Here is a 14,606-nt window from a genome sequence, read left to right on the forward strand (position 1 = left end):
ACACCTACACCTACACCTACACCTACACCTACACCGCTAAGTGTGTGTTTAAGATGGGGAATTTTCGTTGGGTAATTAACAATGAAAGAAAACTGTAGGCGTCAGTAATTAAACTGCTACCCGTGATTAAAGATTTAGAATATTCATTGATATCAAGATTTAACCAAGCTACTGTTTTAAACAAATCTAAAAGATCGCTAAAGTATGATTTAGGAAATTTAATCTTAGAATATTTAAAGAATGATTAATATCTATATATTTATATACATATAAATGCATGATATACCTCTTTATATCCTGATATATATATATATATATATATATATATATATATATATATATATATATATATATATATATACATATATATATATATATCTATATATATAATTCTCTTCCTCTCTTACGCTACCACCTCCAACCCCCCCCCCCCCCCCACCCCCACCCCCTCACATGGTTTGGTGAGCTGTGGTTCACGCTGTTTACATTTTACAATCATGGAGACGGGTTTGGTGACGGCTATTAGGGGCAGATAATTTAGTTTGAAACGATTTTAAACTTAGAGGAGGTAACTAAGAGGAGGCCGCTTTCACGTGGGGGGGGGGGGGGGGGGGGGAAAGGGGGGGGGGGGGTAGTGTTTTTAAGCAAATATTTTCAGTGGCAGCATTGGTACTGTCGAATTCACAAATTATAAATTACTGAAAAGTAGAAAAAAAAAACAACCAAATAGCGGCGTATGATACGCAGCGGGTCGGCTCGTATAATATAAAATGTTCAAATCTGTAAGTTTGTATGTCGTGGATTTCAAAGGAATATAAGAAAAAACCATACTTACATTGATTTAAGTAATAGATTTTTAAAGTACTCATGGTCTAAATAAGTGACTTAAATAATTAATATTGAAAGTGTTTTAAAACATTTTTCATTTTGCATACTTAGAATAATATTTTTCATTATGAATATTACATAAAATTTAAAAAAAATGAATCAGCGTTTATAAAATGTACGAGCCGGCCCGCGGCATAACATACGCCGCTATTTAGTTGTTTCTAATTTTCAATAATTCATAATTTGTGAATTCGACAGTACCAACGCTGACACTGAAAATATTTCTTTAAAACACTATAAGTAGCTCGTTAAGGACCATAACCCCCCCTTCCTTCCCTCCCCCCCCCCCCCCTCCTCCCCCCCCCCCCCCCTACGTTTAAAATCGTTGGCTCTGCTTGTAAACATTTAGAGTGAACACAGCTCACTAAAACCATGTAGGGGTGGGGAGGTAGGGAGAGCGTTTGCAGCTTGTTTTCTAACGGCTCGAAGAAGAGAATTATATATATAGATAATTGTGTCTGAAAAGTATTTGCATTTAGTCGTTTAGCGCTCATTACGTCCCTTGATTAGGAAAACACAGTTACTTCCCTTAAAAAACAAATCGGGGAGAGAATTTACTTTTTATTACTTTGTTTTGGTGTTAGGAAAAAAATAATTACATAATTAGCTGGGATTGATTAAGTGCAATGTTGTTTGTATTTTTAATACTGCCTTTTATTTATTCCACACACTGATCGTACTGTTTTCTTATTATTACTTTTAATCAAAGACAGGTGAAGTAACAAAAGACATCTGTATTCGGGAATGGGAATTCCCGCACGTTACTATTTTTTTGCGCATTCATTTTGTCTGTCCTTTTTTGCGCACGAAGGGGAATTCGTTTTTGTCGCACCAGAAAGCTCTTTTATAGACACCTGCACCAAACTACAAGAAGATATACCATTAATACTAATAGTTTCGCTGTCTCTCTATGTATGTATCTATCTATCTATCTATCTGTCTGACAAGAACGCTCTAGAGAAAACACAAGGAAATTAAAAACTCTCACAGTGAAACGAAAGACGAAGTATGACGCGGTCACATTTAGCATAGAGTAGAAAATAATCTCAGTAATATGACGTCATTGTTTCTCGAGTAAACATTGAATACAAAGGCAATTTGGTCTAATCTAAGTGTTTTGCGTGAAGAGTTTCTTTCATACAATTCTTCGGGTAGGGGCGAAGCCCCACCCCCACGTAAGAACGTCTGAGCCCCCCCCCCCTCCCCAACTCAAAAGAAATTTCTTCATCGATACTCTATAATAAAATTACCGCCTAATTAATGTGTCTAATCTAAAAAGTGGTTTTCTTGCAATTTCTTTAATGCAATTCTTCGGGTAGTGGCCGATATAATACTAGCTGTCCCGGGTTGTGTTGTGTTTTGTTGTGTTCGTGTTGTGTTTGTGTTGTGTTGTGTTTATATTGTGTTGTGTTGTGTTTGTGTTGTGTTGTGGTTGGGTTTGCGTTTGGATTTGGTTTGTTTTCGTTTGCTTTTTCGTTTGTTTTTTCTTTGTGTTTGTATTGGTGTTTGTGGTTGTGGTTGGGTTTGTTGTTAGGTTTTTGTTTTCGTTTGTATTTGTAATTGTGTTTGCGTTATGTTTGTGTTTTTTTTGTTTTTTTTTCGTTGGTTGTGGTTAGGGTGGGCAATGCCGGGTATATGATGATTACTAAACACACAGGTAATGGTCTTTAACAGAAATGTTTTTCACAGAGGCCAGAGCAGGGCCTGGCCGGGACGGCTAGTATATATATATATATATATATATATATATATATATATATATATATATATATATATATATATATATATATATATATATATATGCATAATAAAAATATACTTACCAAAACCACGAGTACAAAAGTAACAACTGTACCCACCAAAACCTCCTGTACAAAAGTAACAACTGAACCCAACAAAATATTCAATCCACAAAAAAAAAAAAAAAATACCCACGAAAATCTCGTGGATAAAAAAAAAAATACCTACCAAAACAACCGAACGGATTGTCCCTGAGTTCAATGTCCGCTTTCTTGACGCCAATGGTGAGAATGTTCATGGACAAGACGTCGTAATGAAAGGACAGCATCAGTAGAGTCCGGCCATGTTGGTTTTTTGTTGTGTACCATAGCCAGGGCTGGTCAACAGATAGCAAGTATGATATGTCAGTCTTGGTCAAAGAGACCATCAGATATCGGCCATTCATACAAGAATTGTATCTGACATCAGACAGATCATCAGATATTGGCCATTCATACAAGAATTGTATCTGACATCAGACAGATCATCAGATATTGGCCATTCATACAAGATTTATATCTGACATCAGACAAACAGATCATCTGATATTGGCCATTCATACAAGAATTGTATCTGACATCAGACAAACAGATCATCGGATATTGGCCAGTCATACAAGAATTGTAGCTGACATCAGACAGATCATCAGATATTGGCCATTCATACAAGAATTGTATCTGACATCAAACAGATCATCAGATATTGGCCATTCATACAAGAATTGTATCTGACATCAAACAAACAGATCATCAGATATCGGCCATTAATACAAGAATTGTATCTGACTTCAGACAGATCATCAGATATTGGCCATTCATACAAGAATTGTATCTGACATCAGACAGATCATCAGATATTGGCCATTCATACAAGAATTGTATCTGACATCAGACAGATCATCGGATATTGGCCATTCATACAAGAATTGTATCTGACATCAGACAAAACATCAGATATTGGCCATACATACAAGAATTGTACCTAACATCAGACAGATCATCAGATATTGGCCATTCATACAAGAATTGTATCTGACATCAGACAAACAGATCATCAGATATTGGCCATTCATACAAGAATTGTATCTGACATCAGACAAACAGATCATCAGATATTGGCCATTCATACAAGAATTGTATCTGACATCAAACAGATAATCAGATATTTGCCATTTATACAAAAATTGTATCTGACATCAGACAGATCATCAGATATTGGCCATTCATACAAGAATTGTACCTAACATCAGACAGATCATTAGATATTGGCCATTCATACACGAATTGTATCTGACATCAGACAGATCATCAGATATTGGCCATTCATACAAGAATTGTATCTGACATCAGACAGATCATCAGATATTGGCCATTCATACAAGTATTGTATCTGACTCCAGACAAACAGATCATCAGATATTGGCCATTCATACAAGAATTGTATCTGACATCAGACAAATCATCAGATATTGGCCATTCATACACGAATTGTATCTGACATCAAACAGATCATCAGATATTGGCCATTCATACAAGAATTGTATCTGACATCAGACAGATCATCAGATATTGGCCATTCATACAAGAATTGTATCTGACATCAGACAGATCATTAGATATTGGCCATTCATACAAGAATTGTATCTGACATCAGACAGATCATCAGATATTGGCGGCTGATACAAGACATTTATGTTACTAGTAGTCTCGGCTAGTCTTGCACTGGCATTTGAGAAAAACCTCACATTCAAAGGGTCGAGACTTGTGTGCTTATTATGGGTGATTGCAGTTTCGCGCACAGTTAACTTAGACAAAGTTAGTTGGGAATCTTTAACACCCCACTTACAACCCTCAAATGATAGTAGGTTGATATCTATCTGGTAACTTCTTTCCTTAGAACGTTTATTCGTTTTATTGCAATGCGTACTATTTCGGTGCATTCGGGGGTATTGAAAGTTTATAGATATATTTTAAAGCTATAGGCTCTGTAGAAATGTACTTAATTAATAAACCTAATTTATTTATTTGTGTGTATCTATTTTAAGGGAACATAGTTGCACGCTTCACTGTCTCTTCTTACAATATGGTTGCCATGGCAATGGCATCCAATGTTAAATAAGTAACATATGTATTGATCATGAAATTAAACTTAATTGTGTTGGAGGGGATCCCTTCCAACACTAAAATTAAGAACGAAGAAATAGATAATCATATAATAATCGATCCTTCTTTTACAATCCTAATAGACCCATCTGGCTAATTTATGTAAAAGAAAACATTCTAGAAACATTTTTTTTCGAAGTTTCTAAATTTGGTATAATGAAATACCTTTAATTAATACTAATTTACTGGTTTTTTACCATAACCAATTTTGAAATTTTTAAACTAATATATAAAGCTCAATTCTGTATGTAACACATATGTTTGTCGTGGATCTTCAATGGATTTAAGTGTTAGATAATTAAAGTCCTTATGGTCTAAATTTATGAGTTAAAAAATTAATATTAAAAGTTTTGGGAAATAATTTTCATTTATCAAACTGAAAGTAATAATTTTCGGCATTTTCATTAAACACAAGTTTTTAAAAAAATATCATCTTTTACAAAAATTCTAATTATGTCTTTATTTAGTCCTATAGCACTTACTTCCCTTTGATAAATTAGGAAAACACAATTACTTCCCTTTATAAAACCATTGCATTTTGTGGAAAATAATTTACTTTTTAATTACTTTGTTTTGGTGTTGGGAAAAAAAAATAATTACATAATTAGCGGGGATTGATCAAGTGCAAATGTTGTAGGTATTTTACGGATAAGCTTGGAGTATTAAAATTGTTCATTAAATTGAAACAGGCGCGTTCGTTTAAGTGAGTGCAAAAGACTATGAATAAGTTGGGGTACTATAGTCGTTTATTAAGCTAAAACAAGCGATTCCGCCCCGGGCTAGACTGTGAGCACTTTGCGTTTATGTTCGCGTTAGTGTTTTCTTTGTGTTTAGGTTGGGTTTGCGTTAGTGGTTGCGGTTTGATTTGGTTCGTTTTTGTTCTTTCTTTTTTCGTTTTTGTTTGTGTTTTTTTTCTTTGGGTTTGTATTTGTGTTTTTGGTTGGTTTTGCGTTTGGATTTGGTTTGTTTTCGTTTGCTTTTTCGTTTTTTTTTGTGTTGTTATTGGTTGGTATTGGTGTTTGTGGTTGTGGTTGGGTTTGTTGTTAGGTTTTTGTTTTCGTTTGCTTTTTTGTTTGTTTTTTCTTTGTGTTTGTATTGGTGTTTGTGGTAGTGGTTGGGTTTGTTGTTAGGTTTTTGTTTTCGTTTGTATTTGTAATTGTATTAGCGTTATGTTTTCGTTTTGTTGTTTTTGTTGGTTGTGGTTTCGGTGTGCAATGCCGGGTTTATGATGATTACTAAACACACAGGTAATGGTCTTTAACAGAAAGGTTTTTCACAGAAGCCAGAGCAGGGCCTGGCCGGGACGGCTAGTTCTTATTTAAAAGTGAGTACAATGGCAATTGTGTCATAGAAATATTTTTATAAATGTTTTTCAATACATAACCTTTGAAAATAATATAGAATCGAGTAGAAAAAATAATTGCTCATTAAGTAATAATGTATAATAGAGCGGTGAATCAGTAGGCCTACTTTAAAAAAGAAGACATTTAAAACCATAACCGTAACCGTAACCGTAACCGTAACCGTAACCGTAACCGTAACCGTAACCGTAACCGTAACCGTAACCGTAACCGTAACCGTAACCGTAACCGTAACCGTAACCGTAACCGCAACCGTAACCGTAACCGTAACCGTAACCGTAACCGTAACCGTAACCGTAACCGTAACCGTAACCGTAACCGTAACCGTAACCGTAACCGTAACCGTAACCGTAACCGTAACCGTAACCGTAACCGTAACCGTAACCGTAACCGTAACCGTAACCGTAACCGTAACCGTAACCGTAACCGTAACCGTAACCGTAACCGTAACCGTAATCGTAATCGTAATCGTAACAATGACTAAAATGTAAAACGTAAACGTAGACGTAAAACGTAAATGTAAACGTAGACGCAAATGTAGACGTAGACGTAAACGTAACAATCTCAACCTAAATCTTAAATCTTATCCTAATTCTAACCCTAACCTTATCTTACCTTGTAATAAAAACCAGTGTTATTTCTATAGGGACTTGAATTGTAGTTTCTAAGATATACCGTAAACTGGAACAAATTGACGGACTCTCTTTCTTCTGCCTGTGGATATCGTTTTACATTCATTATAACTTGAGGCAAAAATCCATGCCCTGCACCTAACCCAAAATTTTAATCTTGTCCTTTAACCATATTTGTTTTATATTTAATACAACATCATTCTTTTTTTTTTTGGCAATCACTAAACCAACCCAGTCTCTAGCCTCCACCGTGTACCTTCATAACTACTTGAAGCAGAAAACTTAACGCACTAAGCAATATTGGATGTTAAATTATTGTAACAAAAATTGAACTACGGATATCTTAAATAGTAAAAACTTTTTCAAGAAAAAACAAACAAGCAATACAGATTGTTTACTTGTAATTACATCTCGCTAGCGGCATGATTGAAGAATATACTGAAACAAACAAGTGTCAAGAAATGCAAAAGGAAAGAGAAACGGAGTTATTTAGAACTGCTGGCAAGTGAAACAAAAGCACTTTACTATGGGAATATTAGGGACGTGTACAATATAATTAAAAAGATATCTAGGAAGTTCATTAAGCCAGAAAGGCCAGGGAAGACAAAAGATGGAAAGACAATACCTGATGAGGAAGGACAGAGGAAGAGATGTGCAGAACGTTTTGAAGAACCACTGAATAGACCACCAGCTGAAAGTGATCTCCCTATAGACTGCAACCCACCTTCAAGAGAAGAGATACATAAAGCTATAAAGCAGCTGAAAAATTTGAAGGCTCCAGGAACATATGGTATACCGGCAGAATCACTGACAGCAGATATAGAAACTAGCACCACACTACTATACACACTCTTCAAGAAAATCTGGGAAGGTAAACAAATACCAAAGGAGTGAAGGAGTGGAAGAAGGGACTACTCATAAAACTTCAAAAGAAAGGCGATCTTAGTGCATGCTCTAACTATAGAGGTTTAACACTTTTGTCCATCCCAGGCAAAGTCTTCAACAGAATAATATTATACAGAATGAAGGAAGTGATAGACCTACAGCTTCGAGATCAACAGGCGGGCTTTAGGAAGGAAAGATCATGCATAGACCAAATTGTTACCCTGCGCATCATCGTTGAACAGACCCAAGAGTGGAACTCATCTCTCTATATTAATTTCATAGAGTATGAGAAGTCCTTTGATAGCCTGGATAGACAGTCAATGTGGAAATTGTTGAGACACTATGGGGTGACACAGAAAATAGTCAACATTATTATGTCTTCATATGAAGGTCTGAAAAGTAGAGTACTGCATGGCAAATAGACTTTGGAGGCCTTCCCAGTACGGAGTAAGGCAGGGTTGTCTACTTTCACCATTGCTGTTCCTGCTGGCCATAGGCTAGATTATGAAGATGTTCAAACAGAGAAAACGCGAAACGGTATACAGTGGACACTGTGGAACCAGCTGGATGACCTGGACTTTGCTGGCGACTTGGCCCTTCTTTCTCACACACAACAGCAAATGCAAGATAAAAGCAACAGTGTTGCTAATTTTTTTACATGCCTGGCATTGAACATCCACAGATTGAAAATTAAAGTTCTCAATGTCAATGCATCACGCAGCACCCCTGTAACATTGGTAAAAGAAGCCTTAGAAGAAGTAAATAGATTAAACGACAATGGAAGTATTGTTGATAAGCAGGACGGGATAGAAGCAGACATAAAGATAAGGACGGGCAAGGCAAGAGCAGTCTTCAACCAACCAAAAAAATATTTGGGGTTCTGGAGATTTAACCCTTGGAATAAAAATCCGGCTCTTCAACACACTAGTGAAACTTGTTTTAGTCTATGGAGCTGAGACATGGAGAATAACTGACACAAATAAAACCTTTCCTCACCCCCCCCCCCCTGAAACCTCACCTGGAGTGTTCCAATCAAGTCCTCAAAGTTTGATGGCGACCGGATGAACGGTGTCGAACGCATTTACCTTTTATTTTTTTATACCGTACATAGAGAAAATGAGCCGTACGTGCACACCTACTAGGCTATGTTAAGAAGGAGAATAAGTCGTGGAGGTAATTTGAGCGTTTATGCAACAATGTGTGAGTGTTATGGTAGAACACTGCTATAGTAGACCTGTTTCATTTTTACAAAACCACTATCAATGTGCACGAAAAAATTTATTTACGAAAATTAAAATTCATTTTTTTTCGGGTCGGCAATTCGGGGTCTGGCGGCATGGTAGTTCTGCCCCTGCATTAGGGATATTATAGGCACTTTCATGAAGAATACTTTTTACCATTAAATTTAGGATATTTTAAACGCTTGTATTTAGAATAATTTATACCATTACATTTTTAGACTTGCGTCAAAGATATTAAAGAGTTTTACTTTACACTAGACGTTTTAATTAAGGACATTTTAGACGCTTACATTAGTAACATTTTAGACAGTTAAATTTGGGATATATTAGATGCTCAAGTAAGAATACTAAGACGCTTACATTAAGAATGAAACGCTGCAGATCATCGCTTGTAGAAAGATCACATTCTCCCACAGCCAATTCTTCCGTCCCGGCGTCCCTTAAAATGTCCACCCTTGACTCATCACCTTCTCTGCTGGTTGCAAAGTAAAAAAAAATGTTATTTATTTTGGAATTGTTTCTTTTATTTCCCTGTAATGTAATTAGGGGAATTTCATGCAGAGTTGATCAATATTAGTAATACTGAACAGGATCCTGTGTACACATTTAAATATGGAATTGAATGTTTTAAATGAATTTCATAATTTTTACTCTCTCGTATTCTACAGATGGAGTATGGTAGTTGTGCTGAATAATTAGCAGATATTTTATCATAATGGGAACATAAAAGATGCACTGTAATCACGAAAACAATCTAAATAGAGATTTTTTAAAACTTTGACGTTTTACATTCTACCGGAACGGTATTAAATCAACTTTGGAGCAATATCCAGCTACCGGAAGTGGTACTTACTCTACTTTCGGTTTCATAGCCGTTTAACTTAGGTCGACGAAATGTCATACATATGTACTAAATGGTGTGCGGAAATTTCTATCAACTTTCATTCATTTTTCGATAACCGGATGAGGGAGCTTTCTCTATTTCCGTGTGAACACTTTAACTTAAGAACTATTTCAGTTACTGGGGCGGTGTGGCCTAGGGAGTTGAGAGCTAGGCTGCTAATCCGAAATTCTCGAGTTCGAATCCGGGTTCATTCAGGTTTACGTGACTGAGTGCACACAGTTCTAATGGGTACCGGCTTGGCAAAGTGCTGACCACACCTTCCCTTCATATGCCGAGGTCAAGTAACATATCAACTCTACTTCATCTGCCCAATGGATTGCTAGGTCTTACTTTACTGTTTCAGTTAGGAAGACGTGATAAGTATAGGATCTTACACTTGGATAATTTAAATTTTTGAGTTACATCCGATAACCAGAAATAGTAATTTTACCCTATTTTCGGTTTCAAAAATACTCATAAATTAAGTACCGTTTCATTTCGTTGAACGAAGCAGTGTACATAGGTACAAAATAATATTGTCTTAAATGTCTCCGATTTTAAATAGATTGGATGTGGCGCTTTATGATATTTCCCTATTGTCTCCAAAAATATCAATTCCACTGAACCGATTTCTTTCAAATTTTTCATGTAGATACAGACACAATTACAATAAAATATGCCACACAAAATGTGACTTAAATAGACGTTTAATTAACTTTTTAAATATTAATCTTTTTTTTTCTTTATAAAGAACTAAATTATAGCGCTATTATTCACGTATTATGTTCGTTCATTAGATGCACAATTCTTTTTTAAGTATTAAAAAAAAACATGTCTGTATCCTGATTGCACTGGGTTTGCCATTTCCCTTAGTGATGTATAAGAATATTCGTGATAGTTAACGGGAGATCACTCACGCTTGTAGTTTCTTGTATACAGAAGAAATAGAAATCACGCAAAAGTTTTCAAGTTTTCACTGTTTTAAACGTCCCTAATTTATTTTGTGCGGAATACTAAGGATGTATTGTAATCGTGAAAAAAATCTAGGGTTAGGGTTAGGTTCGGACACATCTCTCTCTCTCTCTCTCTCTCTGTGTGTGTGTGTGTATGTGTATGCATTTTTCTGTAAACACGATAGCTCGAGGATCTAATTTGAAAAATAAGTATTATTTGAAATGTGTATTTTTGATCAATTTTTGAGCAATTTCTGGAACCGTAAATTGTAGTACACTACTTCCTAGATTAAAAAGTCGAGAACGTTTCACAAAGAAGTATTAGATTGTATGTGTAAGTTACTTTCAACTTCTCAACGATTTCCAGTAATGGCAAGTGGTACTTTATTGCCAGGAGAACGTGATAACTTGAGAACTGTTTTAATTTCAAACAGAAGTGAACTATCTTTTACTCGGATCACTTTCAATTTTTCCTAGTTGTCCGGGTTAAGGATAACGTTTTATGGAAACATCATGGAATGAAAACTTTAACAAATATCTCATCTAAGTTAATTACCGTTGATATTGGACTACTGAAAACCCATTCATTTATCTTAGTGGCATATATATATCGTTTCATACAGACAGGCGAAGCTGCTTGAATGTCATATTACTGTAGGGTAAGACCATGGGCTTTATGAATTAACTAACCGTCGGTATCCGTTACACGGGAATCATAGGCCTCTATATTTTAATGATATACTTGTTTGAGAAAACTATTTGATAAAATAGTTATCAGTCAAAACGCAGTGTGCTTTACTATACGTCGAACGATATTAGTGACAAAGCAAAGTAATAGCTAAATAGCTAAAACTCCGATACATTTAAAATAACATAGGCTACCAATACCTATTTAAAAAAATGTTTACATTATTAGTCAACACAACACCGTATTAATTTAACATTATTAAATGTACACACAGATTAAGATTCCATTAAAATTCCGGCTGTTCAATGGTATTTATGTTGTTTTTTAAAGTACTTTATATTACTTTTAGCCTAGAAAATTGTATACATTTCATTGCGAACGTCATGATAAGTAGATCTATAGATTTAAACCAAATTTGAATGACATAGTTCATTTCTTCATATTCTAAAATTGGAAGATGACGCCATTAGTTTTGTGTTCTTTCCTTAGACTTAGTTTAAACTTCATGTGACGTCATTGTTTCATGCGTTCTTATCACGACAATAAACGCTTTAGTTAGAAATCTGTTCTACATTCGAATATGCCTTTATTTTGATTATCCATCTTTAAATAAAGTTTAGTTTATACATCTATACCGTCTACCATATTATTTTCAACACAAGTCCATATCTTTAAGTTCTCTATATATCGCTGAACAGGCTGACGACGTTGCCAAACATATTGCGGGCAGAGAGAAGTGCGCTCATGGGCTTTTATATATTAGGATTAAAAGTTTATAAATTAGTAGGCAGTCCAACTACTCTTTCTGCACAATTATACATGTATTATCATGTTCATTCGGTGTGCAATTGTTTTTAGTCTTGTAACTCTATTGTAAATAAAATAAAGCGGGAGTGATCTCCCATAAACTTTCTCGAATATTCTTATATAGCACTACGGGGGATGGAAACTCGGAATATACACTTGATTTTTTAATCCATTTTTAATTACTTAAACTTTTAAAATTAGAATCTCGTAGAAAAAATAATTGCGCACCAAGTGAACGTCAAGCGATATGTGCATGATATTGAGGAATATTATTAGTACTTTATAAACTGATTTGCGTTTTTTTTAGAAATCGAAAATACTCCGTGTGTGATGAAGTACTGAGAACTAAAATGGTGAAAAACTGTCGAAATTTCATGTGATTTTTGTGCACGATTACAATATTCCTCTATACTCTTTATACAAGAAAGTAAAAATGTAAAATACACTGAAAAAATTGCATATTCTAATAATACACTTGTATGTAATAATGCTTTAAATAAACCGGGAGTGATCTCCCCTAAACTTTCTCGAATATTCTTATATAAAACTACAGGGGATGGGAAATCGGGCTGTAGACATGATTTTTAATCCATTTTAAATACTTAAATTTTTAAAAATAGAATAAAATCTCGTAGACAAAATAATTGCACACCAAGTGAACGCCAAATAAAAAAAGTACATAATAGTGCGCAATATTATTAGTACTTTAAAAATTTACATTAGTTTTTTGAGAAATCGGAAGTAGCGTAAATTACTACTTCCAGTCAACGGAAATTACTCAAAATTTAACAGAAAGTAGAGAATTAGATCTTATACTTACATGTGAAATTTCATTTATCTATCTGAAATAGTACTCAAGTTATAGGCTTTTGAAAAATTCAAAGTAGAAAAAGTACCACTTTCGGTTATCGGAAATCGCTCAAAAGTTGATACGGATCTACGATTTTGATGAAATACTTATATATGAAATTTCATCAAGCTAGCTTTAACGGTACTCAAGTTATCGTGTTTACACACGGACACACACACACACACAGACAGACACACAGACATACGGACAGAATTGCAAAGCCCAGTTTTACAGACTGGATTACGCATGAAACCTCTTAATTTTGATAAATCTGGATTGATAATTATTGCCCGATTAAAATAAGTCCTCTATACTTCGGATGTGATGAAGGACTGAGGTGTAATACGGTGAAAATTGTTAAAATTTCAAGTGATTTTTGTGCACGATTACAATACTTTCTCTATACTTCGTATATACGAGAAAGTAAAAAGAGAAAATAAATAGTTAAAAAAGTATAAAAATACAATACTATTGTAAATCACTATAAAGAAAAGCGTGGGTTTCTTCCTAATTATTAGTTATAGTATTAAATACATAATATATTGACCTACGCTTTTCTTTATAGTTATTTAAATAGTAGTACATTATTATATATGAAAAAAACAATCATTTTGTCTTTGTTATTATAACGGTTTTTTTTTTTGCATTTTTTTTCATAGTTTTATTTTTGTATGCTTTAATGTTTCGTTTTTTAAATTTCTGCCATTACCATGTAACAAGCTATATCCGTTTACATGATACTATTCTGATATATTATGTAATATATTATTATGTTCCAGCGCAACTGAAGCAGACGTGGTATCTGATTCAGCAATCGACGCAGGCGTTGTGTTTACATTAACACTGATGCTGAAGGGTTGTCTTCTACTTACTTGTCAATATTCTTGCCTTCGACAAGAAGAGCAAATGATGTGCAGACATGAAACAGACAAATTAGTCGGTAGCACAGTCTCATTTTTTACAGTTGTAATTATCGATCTTTTAAACATCCGCTCTGTAAAAGTAAAATTTTGCGACCTGAAAGGCTTTGAGCAATTATAGTAATTTGCCATGGGATTTTCAAATAGTGTTTCCACTCATTCACGAGAATACCAATCTCACAGATAGCAATCTCACAATGGCCAATCTCACATATACCAATATCATAAATACCTCCTTTGTCTTCGTTCTAATGCTGAAAGGGATTTTCTCCAATAACGACAAAATAAGTTTTTTTAGGCAAGAAATTAGTTTGGGCCCATTTCTATGTGGCATATTTTCTCACGATGAATATACGTTGGAATAAATTTTATTATATGTGACAGCGGGCGGACGGACGCGTGAATGACACGTATATTACATGTTTATTGCCTAAATTCATAATATCAATATTTATGTTTTTGTAAAAATAGTTTCATTTTCCAAACTTATCATTTTAATTTACGTCACGTGTAAAGAACAAAATCTAATTGCATATATCACCCACTACGACATTTTT

At 34.6% G+C, this 14,606-nt stretch overlaps 1 protein-coding gene across 3 annotated transcripts in view; it reads right to left on the bottom strand.

Moving 5' to 3' along the window:
• Positions 1-14,126, bottom strand: part of LOC131951625 (uncharacterized) — a 35,640-nt gene extending 21,514 nt beyond the window's left edge. For 2 of the 3 annotated variants that reach the window (XM_059313963.1, XM_059313961.1), the window contains exons 1-4: positions 14,002-14,126; positions 9,309-9,423; positions 6,806-6,904; positions 2,857-3,004 (exon numbers count right to left, since the gene is read on the bottom strand). In XM_059313963.1, coding sequence (XP_059169946.1) covers positions 2,857-3,004; positions 6,806-6,904; positions 9,309-9,423; positions 14,002-14,084 — 445 coding nt within the window. In that variant the 5' untranslated portion in view covers positions 14,085-14,126. The remainder of the gene's footprint in view (positions 1-2,856; positions 3,005-6,805; positions 6,905-9,308; positions 9,424-14,001) is intronic. The other variant, XM_059313962.1, reaches the window with a different exon arrangement.
• Between the last annotated feature and the right edge of the window lie 480 nt (positions 14,127-14,606).

Source organism: Physella acuta, unplaced genomic scaffold, assembly GCF_028476545.2.
Source record: "Physella acuta isolate Inbredline_101_S28 unplaced genomic scaffold, ASM2847654v3 ptg000818l, whole genome shotgun sequence".
Taxonomy (NCBI): domain Eukaryota; kingdom Metazoa; phylum Mollusca; class Gastropoda; family Physidae; genus Physella; species Physella acuta.